The following is a 17,306-nucleotide window of genomic DNA, read 5'->3' as shown; positions in this document are numbered from 1 at the left end:
AGTTGTTTATTTGAAAATCGGAGAGGGGGGGGGGGAAGAATCCACGGACCTCGGACAATAGGGGTTCTTGGGAACCCCTAAAAAAGGCTCATTTTCAAAATAAACACATCCAAATTTACTACTGATGAAAATGCATTTCCATCTCCAGCAGAATCCAGCTCAGCATCGAGGCCGAAGGCCTTCCCCTGGCTAGTAAAATCTACGAAGTACTGGGATTCCGTTCCAGAATCTACGGAGACCAGTGTCGTTCCAGAGCCAAAAAAAAAATCAATGCGGTCCCATTTACCTGTCGATTTCTCCGTGGTTTGAGGCACACGAAGCAATACGGGTTCTGCCATTTCAATTTCCTGTAGGGGGTGGGGGGCAAGGGTGGGGGGCACATTAATCGTTCTCCACGTTGAAACGATTTGCAGGCTACCCAAAGGACCCGAGCGCGTTGGCTGTTCATTCCGCCCGCTTTCTCATTTTCACGGCAGCAGGCCGAGAGTCGTTTTCATCGCTCCGTCTCTCTCGCACTCATGGGGCGACCCGTGCGGGTGCGAGAGAGACGGAGCGACGCGAAGGGCTCTCGGAATCGGTCTGCAGGGCGGCCTTTCGTCTCGATTGAATTTCCGCGGACCGCTGAGCCGCTTTGGCCGCTTTGGCCGCTTTGGCCGCTTTGGCCGCTTTGGCCGCTTTGGCCGCTTTGGCCGCTTTGGCCGCTTTGGCCGCTTTGGCCGCTTTGGCCGTTTTCACCGCTTTTCGTGTTCCGCGAACGCCGCTCTGCCGCCTCCCTCGCGCCTCCGCGTCCGGCGTGCTCGGCCCCGTCGGCCCCGTCGGCCCGGGGACCGATTCCGAGAGTCGTTTTCGTCGCTCTGTCTCGCTCGCACACGTAGGAGACGCCCCAAGAGTGCGAGAGGGACAGAGCGACGAAAACGACTCTCGGAACCAGTCAGCTGTCCGCCACAAAAGGCCCAAACTAGCTAGCCCCCGCGAAGCGAAGGAGGAAACGGGGGAGGGGAAGGGGAGGGTGATGAAGAGGGGGAGGGAAGGGTGGGGGAGGCCCGAGGGGGTAAACACTTCAAGAAATCGTGTACAGACTACTCGGTATTACGCTGTATTACGGAGGTATTACACATGTATTACGGCCTTAAAATGCAAAAATTTGGCACATTTGACCCGAAAAAGGTATAACGACTAAGTGTATTACGCGTAATACACGGTTTTTGTGTACAGGGTATTACGCGAGTGGTTACCCCCTCGGGGAGGCCACGACGGCGATACCCCGCGCCGCTCCATTAGGTGGCTATTTTTAACCGTGCCACGCCGCGCCGCGCCACGCCGGCACAACACACGGGCTGGTGAATGACCGATGCACCACCACCTCCTCGCAAGCAAGCGAAGCAAGGCACAGCGAGGAATCCCTCGCACTAACGCAACGCTCTGTCTTTCTCGCGGGATCGCTGAGTCATAACTGGCGTCCTTAAAAACGGCACGGAAATGGCAAAGGCTTGGATGCGAAGTTCAAAAGTCCTGAGCTTCGAAAGTTTTCACATGGCGCACAGTGGGCCGGAAGACCGGTTGAGGTGGTCCAAATCTCAGACGCGTTTTGAGCTCCAGAGTAACTAAACAGGACTTGAACCGAGCGTGCGACCCCACCAATGGATTGCTCTCCGATCGTGGAATCCATTGGTGGGGTCACACGCTCGGTTCGAGTTGTGTTTAGTTACTCTGGAGCTCAAAACGCGTCTAGAGTTTTGGCCGCCTGCGCCGGTCCTCTGGCCCACTGCGGCGGTGCAAAACAGCTATGAGCCTTCCTCATTTCACAATCCAAGTCCACAACATAATCCTGCAAGTTTTAGTTTGCCTTGTTGAGACAAATCCATTTCTGTAAGTAACAGTAAATAATTTGGTCAATTTTAGGAATTCCCTTTACTAAATCTTTAATGGCTGAACCTGTTGAACCAGGAGGGATGGAGGACGCTTGTGTCGTTCGTTTCCGGGACCAACAAATTCAGATTCATTTCCTGACTCGCTTCCTGGCGTTTTCCGTCGAGAGCCGTTCCGGATTTTGCCGCTCCAATTTGACTGTGCGTCGAGCCTGCAGAGACAAAGCACGCGCGCGCTGTGAGAAAAAAGTACGGAACATGTCTGGCGATGTCTGGTCAATAATTTGCCTGGAGCGTCCGTACTTGCCAACTACGGAACGTTCCGTACTTTTCTCCGTGCCTCCGTACTATATTTTTCTGTACCATTTCCGTACAAAAGTACGGAATTTTTTTACAGTGCGGGGAAGGGGGCCTTTCCCTTTTTTTATCAAGCGGGGCGTGTCCTACAGTGTGCTACACCCTAATGCCTCGCATCACGTCAATGTGGCAGTAATGAGGTCCAGCATCGTCCACCGCGTCCGCGGGGCGCGCCATGCGGGCAGCAGACTCATTCCGAGAGTCCTTTACGTCGCACTGTCGCTCTCGCACTCGCGGGGCGTCCCGTATAGGTGCGAGAGGGACGGAGCGACGAAAAGGACTCTCGGAATCAGTCTACAGTTTGACGCGCACTTAGCGCCGCACGGCTGAGCCGGGCTGAGCCACGCGCCAGCGCCGCCAGCGCTGTCTCTCTCGCACCCCTACGGAATGCGCCACGAGTGCGAGAGAGACAGAGCGACGAAAGTGCGACTGCTGTTCGGAATCGGCCTGCGACAGCTCGGCAGCGACATGGATTCCATGTCCAATATAGAGCCTCGAAGGCCGCGGTGGTGCTGCCTGGCTACACCGACTGGCAGCGCGTGGTTGGTGTGTGAGACAGACAGACAGACAGACAGACAGACAGACAGACAGACGACAGACAGACATAGACAGACGGACGGACAGACAGACAGACAGACGGACGGACAGACAGAGAGACAGACAGAGAGACAGAGAGACAGACGGACAGACAGACATAGACAGACGGACAGACAGACGGAAACAGACGGACAGAGAGGGTTAAGGGGTGGCGTGGCGGAGCAACAGATGAGGACAAGCAGCAGCACTTAGGGCCCGCAGAGCCGCCGGCGCCCGCCTCCCCCTCCCGCCCACCCTCCGCCCGGAGGGCAGCGCGCGAAAAAAGGAGAATCAACCCCATTTACCGTTTCTTCTTTTTCCGTTTGCTGTTTTATGAAAATCCAAAGCCAGATCCCCGCCGGCCGCTGGGAAGGATGGGCGTCGCCAGAGTGAGGTTTTCGTCGATGTCTCTCTCGCACCTGTGCGGGACGCCCCAATGGGTGCGAGAGAGACAGCGCGACGGAAGCGACTCTCGGATTTGCCGCCACCGCGGGGCCGCGGGGTCGACGCGCGAAAGCGGAGCGGGCCGAAGTCAAACGGAAAGATTGCCGTCTCGTTCGCACGCATGGGCGGGGCTGGGGCGGGGCCGGCGGGGCCAGGACAGCGCGAGCTGAAAGCGAGAGATAAAGGGGGAGAGGAAATGGGGAGGGGAGGGGAGGGGGAGGAGGTAACGGCGCAGTAGGGGCGCGGGAAGGGGTGGGTGCTGGGCGGGCCCGGGCCGCGGCCGCGGGGCGTGGCAGTGTGGCAGTCCGCGGGACGGCTGAAGAGTGACTCCGCGCACAGCGGTTCGTCGCTCTGTCTCCCTCGCACCCCCCTACGGAACGCCCAATGAGTGCGAGAGAGACAGTCGCTCTGTCTCCCTCCCACCCCCCTACGGAACGCCCAATGAGTGCGAGAGAGACAGTCGCTCTGTCTCCCTCCCACCCCCCTACGGAACGCCCAATGAGTGCGAGAGAGACAGTCGCTCTGTCTCCCTCGCACCCCCCTACGGAACGCCCAATGAGTGCGAGAGAGACAGTCGCTCTGTCTCCCTCCCACCCCCTACGGAACGCCCAATGAGTGCGAGAGAGACAGTCGCTCTGTCTCCCTCCCACCCCCCCACGGAACGCCCAATGAGTGCGAGAGAGACAGTCGCTCTGTCTCCCTCCCACCCCCCTACGGAACGCCCAATGAGTGCGAGAGAGACAGTCGCTCTGTCTCCCTCCCACCCCCTACGGAACGCCCAATGAGTGCGAGAGAGACAGTCGCTCTGTCTCCCTCCCACCCCCCTACGGAACGCCCAATGAGTGCGAGAGAGACAGTCGCTCTGTCTCCCTCCCACCCCCCTACGGAACGCCCAATGAGTGCGAGAGAGACAGCGACGAAAACGACTCTCGGAACCGGCCTGCTGTGCGGGTACGGGTTGCAGCTTTGGCCACACAAACAGACCGCCCCAGGCCCCACCAGCCCCACTCAGCACCCCTGTGAGAGACCACACCATTCTACGCACTCATTGCCCCGAGCAGAGGGGCAGGCTTCCAAAGGATTTGGACCAGCGTGCTTTTGTTTTGCTGTCTCTCTGTGGACGTTAATGAGCTGTTGTGTTCGATCATGAAATTTGTATTACAGGCTTGTAATGACAGCACTGAAAACTTAAGTGTGTACTCAGTACTTATGTGCTCAATGTGTGTACTCGGTACACACTTAAGTTTTCAGTGAGGGTATGGCTAAAAACATTCACCAAGCCGCAAGCTGAACAATCCATTCAAACATCTGCGTGTTCATCACGGAATAATTACACACAGGTGCTGAGGCTTTCCACACAGTGAGATCACTTGTCAAAAAGTAATGTCTGCCATTCTTCAGAAAGCGGCAGGCTCACAAAAGAACTGAGAAAGTCAAACCCTGCTCGTGACGTGTGCCCAGAAAACACACAACCCAGTTTATAATCTCGATAACTACCTTGAAGGGGATTCATTGAATGAAAAGAGCAGGATATGGCTTTCCAACCCAATAATTTTTAGCGACAGAAAACCTCAATCACAGGGATTGTCCATCGTCGATGAGCAAACAACAGTGAGAACGATTATGACATCGATATAGAAACGGAAGATTATTTACTGAGGGTTATTTATCAACAGCGTTTAAATCACGTTAATAGTTTTAATCAATATCAGTTGGTTGAGTTCCAAAGGAAAATGCTGGATTTATTTCACAACAAATCCAGTGACAAGCCGCAACGGATCTGAGATGACTTCACACTACAATGTGAAATAATGAAACAGTTAACGGTTATGTTACCAAACCGACAGACAATAACGAAATTCAGAAATTTCCCCATGGATTTTATCCACGCTGTGAGAAGAATCAAACGCGACAGAATCAAAATGGAAACAATAAGAGGCCAAGCACAAGGGCAACATAACCTAGACCAACCAAACAAACGCGGCCTTCTCTGCGAGCGACACAACTTGAGTCACGGCGGCGAATGAATGAACACTCACCGTCACACAAACATTCTTCTTGTGCCGCATTGTCGATGTTCATCGCCCCTCGGCGGTCTCCTCAAACTACCGCCGCCGCATCCAAACAAACTAATCCCTACAAATACTACGGTGCATCCTAACAATCGATATGGTGCAGCGCGCGCTGCAGTAGCAGACGACGCTGAAGGCGGGAACGCAAGGGCGACCTTCCCGCGTCAGCGGTCCTGGGGCAAGCAAAACCAAAAGCCCCGGCCGGACGAACCCTCGCGCCATCGCCACTGCCGAGTCCCAATCGGCCGCGCACCATTTCCTGGGTTTCGCTTTCGCGTCGCGGCGAGCGGTCCACTGTGAACTGTAGAAGGGTCCCGCGGCGCGCCGCGCCTCATAACCTTAAACCAGTGCGGCTTGGCTCGCAGGTTTACGGCCAATCATGGCGGCCGCGCGCTCGCATCTCGTGAATAAAAGCAATTTTCGTAATCGTTAAATCGCAACGGCCGCCGCGGAGTTACGACCCGCATCGAGGACAACGTAAACAAAGGCCCCGCCTTGGGGCAGGGCGGCAGGGCCCTGGGGGCCCGGGGCCGAGGGGCGGGGAAGAACCAGCGGTGGGGAGGGGAAGGGTCGGGGCAGCAACAGTGCGGCCGGATGGAGGGGGGCAGTGACACTGACACTTACGGCTCGCTTGACGGGCAGGTGCCGGCGGAAGGCCCCGGTGCCGGGGGCCTCGTCGTGATCCTGGTCGCTGTCGGAGGACTCGCCGCCGCTGGGGTCGGGCCGCGGCGGCCGGGGCGCGGCGGCGCTGGCCGCGGCCGAGGTGGTCTTGTCCATGGCGGGGAGGTTGGAGGCTGGTCGGCACGGCGGCTGGCTGGCGCCGCTGGTCCCCGCTGGTGGCGCTGCTCCGAGGAGCTCGACGCCCCGCGCCCCGCGTGGCTCTGCGGCGCGAGGTAGGGAGGGCCCTGGCCGTGGCCGCCCTGGCCGGGGGGGCCTGGCGTCGTGCTGGCGTCGAGGCACCGCGCGTCGGGGCGCTGAGCGGGGCGGTCTCCGAGCAGCGCGCGCCGTCCCAACGCCGTTCCGGCCCGCGCGCCACCCAACGCGGCCTAGCCAACCCAACCCGCAGAGCAGGCAGAGCCGCTGCCAACTTACGCAGAATGTGGGACAGGCGAGGCTGCCTGGCGAGGCGAGGGTTGGCGCTCGGGGCGTGGCGGCGTGGCCGGCCGGCGGGGGAAGTTACTCCAGGCGGGCCTAGCACGCGTGTGCGGGCTGGTGCGGCCCGCCAGCCAGCGCGTCGCGCGTGCGGTGCAGTCCTGGTGCAAGTGGCAGGGCGAGCTGAACCAGCTGAACCACCCCACTGTGGAGGGGGTACCTGCTGCGCGCTCCGCCCCACAGCAGCGCTACCGCAGCGCCGCATGGTCCGGTCCATGTCCGCAGGACATGATTTAAACCGCAACAAAAAGGAGGGGATTAAATTTAAATCGCTGCTGCCCCGAGGCCGGCCTCCCCCCGGGTACCAGCCACTGGGTGCGGCCTCGGGAGGACGGCGTCGTCATCGTGGTCGTGGACCTTGGGGGCGGAGCCGGCCTAGCCCAGGATGCCGTCGGGGGAAGGACGCGGACTGCTACGTTGGTCAATATTTAGCTTCCGGTTCCGTTGGCAAAGGGGCAGGGCCCGTGCCTCGGTGGAGGCCGTCAGGCCGTCCTTCTTGTTGTTGCTGTTGGCGGGGCACGGCGGCACGCCGCCCTGCGCCGCCCTGACGGTGTAGCCGTGGGACAATGCTTCCAGGGGGGTCTTCCCGACGTGCAGGGGGCAGGCAGCCCCGGAGTCCAGCGGCGGCCAGGGGCGGCGGCCAGAGGCGGCGGCCTGGGGGGCGGTGCCGTGTGGGCGGGGGCCGCGGGGGCGGTGCAGGCGTTTGGTGGGAAGTAGGGCACTGGGTCGCAGCGCGCCTTCTCCACCTGCTCCCCCTCCCCCTTCCCCTGGCTGCCTTTGGCTGCTCTGTTCATCCCCGCCGGAGCATCCTTTGCATTCCGGGCATTGTGAACCCCACCCCGCCCCACCCCACGCCGCCCCGCCCCGCCAAGAGGAGATGCATGCATGTACGGCCGCACAGGAATTCGGATCTTTAAATTTCTCATGTTTCGCCCGGCAATTGGCAGCGCGGCCTCGGCGGCCTCGGCCCTGGCGGTGACCGCCGCCGTTGACCCTCGGCGGCGACCTTCTGGCGGTCGCCGCGGGCCGCCCCCGCTCGGCCACGGCCGCGGCCTACACGGCCTACACCGCCACGGCCCCCGCCGCATTCATGCACAATATGCTACATCCTCGTCGTAGAGAAAAATAAGAGATTAATTGTTCCCATTCCCAGCCGGCTGCAGCAGAGTGATTCCGAGAGTCGTTTCGGCGCTCTGTCTCTCTCGCACTCATGTGGCGTCCCGTGTAGGTGCGAGAGAGACAGCGCGACGAAAACGACTCTCGGAATCAGTCTGCAGCCGGGACGCCGCCGCCGGGGCCCGCACGCGTGACGGACTGTCTGGGCCGGCGCCGCCCCGCCTCCTCGTGCGCGGCGTCGCGGCGTCGCGGCGTGTCGCGTGCGCGGTCCTGACGGTCCCGCGCCGCCCGTGCGTGGGAGGCGCGTCTCGCTCGCCGGAGGGGCTGCCCTGCTGACGTTCTGACGTCACACGGAACGCATTCAAGACCGCCGACCACGTATTGAACGATGACTCGATAAGACATAAGGCGGCCCCGGAGGACACGCGGATTGGGCGACGCCGCGGGCCTTGCCGCGGGCCGCGACGCTCGGCGGGGAGGAGACGCCGGAGAAGAGTGAGGCCAGGTGGGGCCGGCCAGGTGCAGGCCGCTGGCGGTGGAGGCAGCGCAGCCTGCGATATGGATTCGAACCCGGGGCCACGTGGTACGCCCCACCTGCCCCACCCCCAGCACACCGATTCCGCACAGCAGCGTTTCGTCGCCCTGTCTCTCTCGCACCTACATTGAACGCCCCGTGACTGCGAAAGAGAGAGGTTCCTCCAGCGACTGACACCGAGTCACGTCGCTGCGTGTGCTTTTTGGTTTGTTGCTTTTGTTGTTGTTTTTGTTTTTGTCACTGTACCGAGACGGTTGCTAAATCCTACCAGCGAGGAGGCTCGCCCCTCGCTTACCGGTTGGGCTTTCGGGCCACACGGCGGTGCCCCGCACAGTGGGCCAGAAGACCGGTGGAGGTGGCCAAAACTCTAGACGCGTTTTGAGCTCCAGAGTCGCTAAATGGGACTCGAACCGAACGTGTGACCCCACCAATGGATTCCTCGTTCGGAGAGCAATCCATTGGTGGGGTCACACGATCGGTTCGAGTCCCATTTGGCGACTCTGGAGCTCAAGACGCGTCTGGAGTTTTGTCCGCCTGCACCGGTCTTCTGGCCCACTGTGCCCCGTCTGTCTCTCTCGCGCCGCACGGGGCGCGCCATGAGTGAGAGAACGACAGAATGACGAAAGCACTGTTCGGAATCTGCCTGCAGTTAGGACCGACAGGCAGACAGGCCGACAGGAGGGGGCCTGGCCTCAGCCCGGCCGGCCGGGCCAATCACGCCCAATGGACCGGAGTGGTGCACAGTGGGCCAGAAGCCGGTGGAGGCGGCCAAAGCACTAGACGCGTTTTGAGCTCCAGAGTCGCTAAATGGGACTCGAACCGAACGTGTGACCCCACCAATGGATTGCTCTCCGAACGAGGAATCCATTGGTGGGGTCACACGTTCGGTTCGAGGCCCATTCAGCGACTCTGGAGCTCAAAACGCGTCTAGAGTTTTGGCCGCTCCACCGGTCTTCTGGCCCACTGTGTGCTGGCTGGTCCCGAGTGGGTCGCCTCTCTCTCTCGCACTCGCGGGGCGCGCCGTGTGGGTGCGAGAGAGACAGACCGACGGGACCGCCCCTCGGACAGCCTGCTGGCGGTGCTGGTGCACGCGGGGCACGCGGTGACCGTCCCGGCCGCGGCCGCCGCGCTGTGCTGCTGTCCGGTCCGCTGCGGCGCGGTAGCGCGCGGCAGTCGGTCCATGGCGACGTCCGCGGCGTCGGAACGCCCGCATCCCGCCGCGCCCCGCCGCGCCCCGCCCCGTCGCCGGTCCACGCCGGTTGGCGTCGTTGGTCCTATCAGAGGGCCGGGCCGGCGCTGACGGCCTGCCGGGGGGCGGGGGCCGGCGGGGGCCTGGTGGGGCGCAGAGCCGGCGGTGCCCCGAGGGCCGCTTGATCGCCGTGCTCGTCGTCCTGGTTCAGTCCAGTGCCGGGAGTCCGCGAAAACGAACGATGCGTGTTGACGTGGACGTGCTGGGGCTCGGGGGCGGCGCGGTGGCCGCGGCGCACGTGGTGCTGGTGCTGCTGGTGCAGGCGGCGCAGGGCACCCTCATGCCCACCACCAACACGGCCATCTTCAACGGCAACAGGAACGCGCCCAAGGAGATACGGTTCTGCCAGCCGCTGGACCAGCAGAAGAACGTCAACCTGGAGGCGGTTAGTGTCCGGAGGTCGTCGTCGACGGGCACCTTTGCCGAGCAGAGCTCCGCGCGCCGCGCGTTTCGAGTGACGACCCGACCTCATTGACCAGACCCCAGACCCCGTCCCCGGCCGATGGTCCGACGACCGTCGCGAGGCGCCCCGTCGAAGCGAGTCAGCGAGTCGCTTTGATCACATGGGCCTTTACGACGTGCCCTGCATGTGTGCCCCACCATGCCGCCATGCCTCGGCAGCATCGGCCCGTTCGCCTCGCGTCTCGCGTCGCATCGAAGAGCGTCGAACGCGCCACTGTAAAGTCGGCGGTAAAGTCGGATGTAAACGCCCCGACCCATCCCGAGCCCTTCCGTCCCACCAAGCCCGCCGTAGCGCCGCACCGCACCGCGGAGGCAGGAGGCTTTGTCGACGCCGAGCTCCACGCGTCCATGGCGGGCTTCGCCCAGCTGTACCCAGCCCCGCACAGTGGGCCAGAAGACCGGTGCCGGCGGCCAAAACTCTCGACGCGTTTTGATCTCACGAGTCGCTAAACAGAACTCGAACCGAACGTGTGACCCCACCAATGGATTCCTCGTTCGGAGAGCGATCCATTGGTGGGGTCACACGTTCCATGCGAGTGCCACTTAGCGACTCTGGAGCTCAAAACGCGTCTAGAGTTTTAACCGCCTCCACCGGTCTTCTGGCCCACTGTGCTCCGCTCAGCTTTGGCAGCAGTATCAGACTGATTCCGCACAGCCTCACGGTACTCTTCCTCTCTCGCTCGTATAAGGGACGCGAGGGCGAGTCGGCGGTGTTCGGAATCCCTCTGCAAACTGACTCCGAAGGGTCGTTTCGTCGCGCTGTCTGCGTTCCACTGGCGGGGCGTCCCGTAGGGGTGCGAGAGAGACAGCGACGGCAGGTTGGCGCTCCGCTCCGGTGGCGCACAGTGGGCCAGAAGACCGGTGGAGGCGGACAAAACTCCAGACGCGTTTTGAGCTCCAGAGTCGCTAAATGGGACTCGACCCGATCGAGTGACCCCACCAATGGATTGCTCTCCGAACGAGGAATCCATTGGTGGGGTCACACGTCCGGTTCAAGTCCCATTTAGCGACTCTGGAGCTCAAAACGCGTCTAGAGTTTTGTCCGCCTCCATCGGTCTTCTGGCCCACTGTGTGGCGGTTCCCTCAGGTTCCCACTCCCCGCGACGCGCGCTCTCTCGCGGCGCTGGCTTCCCTGACTTGGCGGCCGAAACGCCGCGCACCTGTCTCGCACCCCGATTCCGAGAGTCGTTTTCGTCGCTCTGTCTCTCTCGCACTCATGGGGCTCTCCGTAAGGGTGCGAGAGAGACAGCGACAAACCGATCCTCTGAACCGCTCGGCTGGCGCGTGCCAGGCTCGTTGCTCTGTCTCTCTCGCACTCACGGGGTTCTCCATAAGGGTGCGAGAGAGACCGACCTTCCGAATCGCTCCGCGGCTCCGTGACGTGTGAGATCGGCGCGGCGGAGCGCGTGTCAGGCCGTCAGGCTGTGCTCGCTCGCGAGTCGATCTGGGAGCGCACCGGCTTGGAAGTGTTCCCGTCCTACAAGCAGTGCGCAGAAGTGCGCAGCAGTGCGGCGTCTTCATTAAGGCAGACCTCCAGCAGCAGACTGATTCCGAGGGTCGTTGTCGTCGCTCTGTCTCCCTCTCGCACTCATGGGGCGTCTCGTGCAGGTGCGAGAGAGACAGAGCGCCGAGCGTGCAGCCTTGCCGCCCGGCCGCGCCGCCTGCCGTCTGATTCCGAGCACTGCTTTCGTCGCTCTGTCTCTCTCGCACTCATGGGGCGGTCCGTAGGGGTGCGAGAGAGACAGAGTGACGAAAGCAGTGCTCGGAATCAGACGGCTGGCGCCGCCGCGCTGCCTGGCGTGACGTGGGGTGGCGTGTGTAGTGTAGCGCCGTGTACCGGCTGGGGTTCCTCGTTCCTTGAGCTGCTCAAGGAGCAGCAATGGTCGCTTTCCTGTACAACCCCCACGGCTCGCGCAAAGCGGCCAGCAGTGCGCAGCAAGTGTGCGCATGCACTTACCAGTGTGTGTGTGTGTGTGGCGAGTAGACAGTTGGGAGCTAGCACACTGGAACTGCGCGGGAAATTTCTCGAGGCGGGAAAGCACCACACACGTGAGTTATGCGCGTCTGTAATTGCTGCCTCGACGTCGCGATCGACAGAGCCGCGGCAGAGCCGCCAGACTAATGAGTAATGCTGTCTCTCTCGGTTGTGTGCATCCAATCAGAGCGAGTGTCACGGCCAGGCGGAGCCAGGCGCGCCACAGTGGGCCAGAAGACCGGTGGAGGCGGACAAGACTCCAGACGCGTTTTGAGCTCCAGAGTCGCTAAATGGGACTCGAACCTAACGTGTGACCCCACCTATGGATTCCTCGTTCGGAGAGCAATCCATTGGTGGGGTCACTCGATCGGTTCGAGTCCCATTTAGCGACTCTGGAGCTCAAAACGCGTCCGGAGTCTTGTCCGCCTCCACCGGTCTTCTGGCCCACTGTGCGCGCCTCGCGGCCGCGGCCCGCCCGGCAGGCGGCTCCGGCAGACTCGTTCCGAGAGTCGTCTTCGTCGCCCCGTCTCTCTCGCACTCTTGGGGCGTGCCGGTAAGGTGCGAGGGAGACGGAGCGGCGAAAACGACTCTCGCAACCAGTCCGCAGGCTCCAGTCCAGGGCGGGGCGCCAGAGTCTCGCATCACTGGCGGACCATGCGGAGCGGTTGCCTGATTCCGGGCGGGGCTTCGTCACTCTGTCTCTCTCGCACGCGCACGGCGCGCCCCATGAGTGCGACAGAGACAGAGCGACGACTGTTTGGAATGAGACTGCAGGGAGTGCAGGGCCTTGGTGACACCGACATGCATGACGGTGAGCCATGTGGCAGGTGTGCGTGTGTGAGTGCGCGCGCGCGCGTGTGTGTATGTGTGTGTGTGTGTGTGTGTGTGTGTGTGTGTGTGTGCGCTCTCAATCCCCCAGGTCCTAAGCTTGCTCTGGATCCGCCACTGACGCACAGTGGGCCAGATGGCCGGTGGAGGTGGCCGAAATTCCGGACGCGTTTTGAGCTCCAGCCAGAGTCGCTGAGCAGAACTCGAGCCGAACGTGTGACCCCGCCAATGGATGCCTCGTTCGGAGAGCAATCCATTGGTGGGTTCACACGCTTAGTTTGGGATCCATTTAGCGACGCTGGAGCTCGAAACGCGTCCAGAGTTGTGACCACCTCCTCCGGTCTTCTGGCCCACTGTGCGGCGCCGGAAAAGTGCGCAGCGGTCGCGTTTGCCTGCCTGCTCGGCGAGTTGGCGGTGGCGGGTCTTCCCCGCCTTCCCCGCGTGGGCAGTGGCGGCAACGTTAAACGGGCGGCGCGTGGGCAAGGCGGGGCAAGGCGGGGCAAGGCGGGGCAAGGCGGGGCAAGGCGGCAGGGATTCGGCGCAATGAGTACCCGCCTGGCCGCCGGGCCGCCACGGTCCTTGACGAGAGCCTTGATGAGCGTGGGCGGCGCGCGGACCGTCCGTCAGCGGCGGGGGCTGCCGCAGCAGCCCGTCGCTCTGTCTCTCTCGCACTCATGGGGTGCGCTGTGCGGGTGCGAGAGAGACGGCGACGAAAGCAGTGCTTGCTCGGAATCGGCTTGTCGCACAGTCACCCCGTCTCGAATGCATGCATGCACCGCGCCGCCGCACAGTGGGCCAGAAGACCGGTGGAGGCGGATAAAACTCCGGACGCGTTTTGAGCTCCAGAGTCGCTGAATGGGACTCGAACCGATCGAGTGACCCCATCAATGGATTGCTCTCCGAACGAGGAATCCATTGGTGGGGTCACACGTTCGGTTCGAGTCCCATTTAGCGACTCTGGATCTCAAAACGCGTCTAGAGTTTTGTCCGCCTCCATCGGTCTTCTGGCCCACTGTGCGCCGCCGCCGACCCTTGAGCTCGCCGCACCAGCAGGCTGCTGCGGTTCTGAACAGTGCTCTGTCGCTCTGTCTCTCTCGCACTGGCGGAGCGCCCCGTATGAGTGCGCGAGAGACAGAGCGACGGAGACAAGCTATTTGCATGCACTGGCTTGTATCTCTGGCCTGGTTGCGGCGAGTGACGGATGAGATATCATTTTTCCTGGCGAGCACTGGTGGGAATCCAGGAAAGATGCATTACGTCAACGAATCCGACAGAATGTCACGCCCCTTCGATCATTTTCATACATTCGTGCTAGTGTGAATCTAGCTAATACTTTTTCAAACGAATATGACACAATGCTCAAAAGGAACGTTAATTTTCATACGTTCGTTTCAACGAGATGTCGCATTCCTGCCTGGATTCCCCAAGCGAGAGCAGTCGCCTAGTCGCTCCTCTTTTTTGGTCCGTTTAAATGACTCTTGTAGAACAAATTAAGCCCTCGGTCCGGCTGCCTCCAGGCAAGATTAAGGAAATGCACAGAGGGCAGCGACGCAGCGATGACCGGATGGGCATTATACAATTGTGTGGCCCACGCCTACGATTTCCCCCCCCTCTCTCTCTCTCTCTCTCTCTCTCTCTCCCTCTCTCTCTCTCTCTCTCTCTCTCTCTCTCTCTCTCTCCGAAAGTCACGTGGCCCGTCCCCCTGTTGCAGCTGGCGGGCTACTGGTACGCCGTGGAGACCATCGGGCACCGCGACGAGGACCGCGCCACGCAGTCCTACCAGGAGATCGCGCTGTGCCCCGTCATGTTCCTCTCGCAGATCTACAACTCGAGCGACCAGCTGCGGCTGCTCTGGGAGGAGCCCCTGGGGAAGATCGAGTACCGCTTCAGCCTGGTGGACCAGAACGACCCGGGCTTCTGGATATCCATGGGGTCGCAGAACGGTACGTTCCCGGGAGTGCTCTTGTCGTCTCCCTCTCCCCCACTCCCCCTATTTCCACAGTGGGCCAGAAGACCGGTGGTGGCGGTCAAAATCCCGGACGCGTTTTGAGCTCCAGAGTCGCTAAACAGGACTGGAACCGAACGTTTGACCCCACCAATGGATTGCTCTCCGAACGAGGAATCCATTGGTGGGGCCACACGTTCGGTTCGAGTCCCGTTTAGCGACTCTGGAGCTCAAAACGCGTCTTGAGTTTTGGCCGCCTGCGCCGGTCTTCTGGCCCACTGTGCGTCCTTCAGGCTAAAGAACAAGAGCGCCTTCTCTCGGTGGCTCGGTCCGAGCGCCGTGCGGGTTAGGCCACGCGCCTGCACGCGTGTGTGGCACGTGGCCTGCGCGCAGGCGCGCCACCTGGCGGAGCTGGAGTGGAGCGGAGGTAGCCGCGGGCAGCAGCTAGCGACAGAGAGGGTCGCTAGCAGCAGCCAGACAAGTTGCGAACAGTCTGCTCGTCGCTCTGTCTCTCTCGTACTCGTGGGGCGTCCCGTAGTGGTGCGAGAGCGACAGAGCGGCGGTACACTCTTAAAGTCCCATGGAGGTTCTCCATATTGTAGTGAAAATGCTCCATGTTGTGGAGGTGCAGCCTTTGCAACGCACCTCTAAACACGCACTGAACATCATAGGTATTTTGTCGAATTCCATTTCTATTCTGGAGTTATTCGTTAACATGCCGTGTTGTTGTGGCATTTGACCGCAAGACACTTGGAGTGCATAACATGACGAGTCTCCTGTGCCGTCTGCGCCGCAAGACACTGGTAGGCTTAACGAGCCCCCTTTGTCTGCACGCAGGCTCGCTGACCAACAACCAGGAGTACCCGTACCAGCAGTTCGCCGGCACGGTGCAGGTGATGCGCGCCGTGGGCACGGACATGGTGCTGACGTTCTGCTCGCCCGCGTCGCACCACTACTCCATGGTGATGTCACGCAACAAGACGATGGACGACAAGGCCCTGCACTCGCTCAACCAGATGCTGCAGGACCGGGGGCTGCGGCTGGTCAACACGCGCGTGGCGTGCAGGGGCGGCGCCAACGCGGCCACCAGCGCGCGCGCCGGCCTCGGCCTCGCCTTCGCGCTGCTGGTGCTGGCGGCCGTCAGGAAGGACTCCGTCCTCTAGGCGGCACTCGGGGGGTGTATGGACGAACAGAGGCCAGGCGCGGGCGGATCCAGGGAAGACCCCAAGGGCGGATCCAGGGAGGGGGCGAAGACGCAGAAGTTGCCTTCTTACAGGGGCGAAGTGCGACCTTTTAACAGATGATACCTTGTCTTTATATCCTACCTTTCGGGCGGCCTCGGCCTCATCGGCACCCCCCGTAAATGGGGTAAATGTGGTGCCTTTACCCTAGTGACAGGGGCAAAGCAGTGGTTTTTGACTACCTTTCGGGCGGTCTTTCTAGAAGGGGGTAATTACAGCCACTACACCTTCTCTCCTCCCCCCTTCTCATCCCTGGATCCGCCCCTGAGTAAAGCAGGCCGCAAGGAGTGCTAAAACGCCGCCGTTAAACAGAACGCCTCAGAACATAATGTTCAAATCCATGTCAAAAACCGTCAAAATCTGTGGAATGTCGTTGATACGTTTGTATACCGTTGAGTTTTCCGTCCTCTACACGGCATGATTCGACTTGAATCGACCAACTTTTGAAAATAATCTACGAGCAGTACTGTGACAGTATTGGAACTGCTCGAAGTTCGGAAACAGCGGCTTTCTGACTGTGAAGCGAGTGGAGATAGGTTTATGTAATTATTGTTTAAGTATAGATAAGACTTCCATTAAGGTTCAGAAACTAGTCGAACTCGTCTCTCTGTGTAGGAATGCCTTTACAACTCAAAGCGTTGTCAGGGAGTCAGGGACTCCGAATTTGCCATGACTTAAGAAACTCTTCCGAGTTAAAAGGGGAAAGAATAAACGCTAATCATAAGTGTCTCGCGCTAATTAGGCTTTAAAGCCTTTAGGGGGAAAAAGCTGCGGAATATTTTAAATTGTAAATTATGTCTCTTAACTTTTTTTTGTATGTAAAACGACACTTGTAAAACAATGTTAGGAAGCAGGTGGACTCTCTGTCTTGATCGATCTATCCTAGATAAACGACGTTTTGCAACGGGACCAGATAGTTTTTTACCACTTGAAGCTTTTCCACGACCGACTTACCTTATGAATTCTAAAGGCACATAAAAAAAAAGTTTCTATCTGACGATTTGTCCTTTCGATAAAGTTTCAAGTTTCAAGTTAGGGGTTTGAACAAATAATTTTTTTTACCGTGTGGGGCAAACATGAAGAAACTTATTGTGTATTTTTTTTACTTTTTACAGCGACACTTATTGTGGTGTGAACGTTTGTACCTTTGTATAATATATTATTTATTTTTTTGCTGTAGTGTATATGTAGCAAGAGTCAATAAATTACGATATTTTAAACAGACAAACGCCCTTCTGGTATCGCAGAGCCATCTCCTACGCAGAAAAGACCTACATCACATTTTTGAGAAAGTGGTTGTTAGAGGACTTAAATTCAATACGTCCTTGTTAATTAATCTTTCTTTAAGCCTAGTGACAGCAGGGACCACGAGCTGCCACGGGCAGTATGCCGCCGGGTGGGCTGAGCGGACGCGCGCGCGCACGCACACACACACACACACACACGCGCGCGCGCAGCCGGCCCGGTCCAGACAAGTCGGCCGGCT

At 60.0% G+C, this 17,306-nt stretch overlaps 2 protein-coding genes across 4 annotated transcripts in view; one reads left to right on the top strand and one right to left on the bottom strand.

The window, feature by feature from the left end:
- LOC117640037 (diacylglycerol kinase eta) overlaps positions 1-5,960 on the bottom strand; it is a 66,510-nt gene extending 60,550 nt beyond the window's left edge. Inside the window, exon 1 of one of the 3 annotated variants that reach the window (XM_034376229.1) lies at positions 5,942-5,960. Coding sequence is in view for 1 of the 3 variants with exons in the window: in XM_034376227.1 (XP_034232118.1) it covers positions 5,285-5,314 (30 nt within the window). In the remaining 2 variants the exon portion in view is untranslated. Of the gene's footprint in view, positions 1-5,216; positions 5,260-5,284; positions 5,823-5,941 lie in introns of those variants that run through there. The other 2 variants (XM_034376227.1, XM_034376228.1) reach the window with 2 other exon arrangements.
- A 3,574-nt stretch (positions 5,961-9,534) lies between these two features.
- On the top strand, positions 9,535-17,044 carry LOC117640369. The gene is made up of 3 exons (XM_034376836.1): positions 9,535-9,754; positions 14,346-14,577; positions 15,417-17,044. The coding sequence occupies exons 1-3, from the start codon at positions 9,551-9,553 to the stop codon at positions 15,740-15,742; spliced, it is 762 nt and encodes a 253-aa protein (XP_034232727.1). The 5' UTR covers positions 9,535-9,550; the 3' UTR covers positions 15,743-17,044.
- The last annotated feature ends 262 nt before the right edge of the window (positions 17,045-17,306 follow it).

Source organism: Thrips palmi, unplaced genomic scaffold, assembly GCF_012932325.1.
Source record: "Thrips palmi isolate BJ-2018 unplaced genomic scaffold, TpBJ-2018v1 HiC_scaffold_12, whole genome shotgun sequence".
Taxonomy (NCBI): Eukaryota; Metazoa; Arthropoda; class Insecta; order Thysanoptera; family Thripidae; genus Thrips; species Thrips palmi.
Note: the sequence above shows the minus strand (reverse complement) of the source record. Positions and strands in the feature narration are given on the sequence as shown.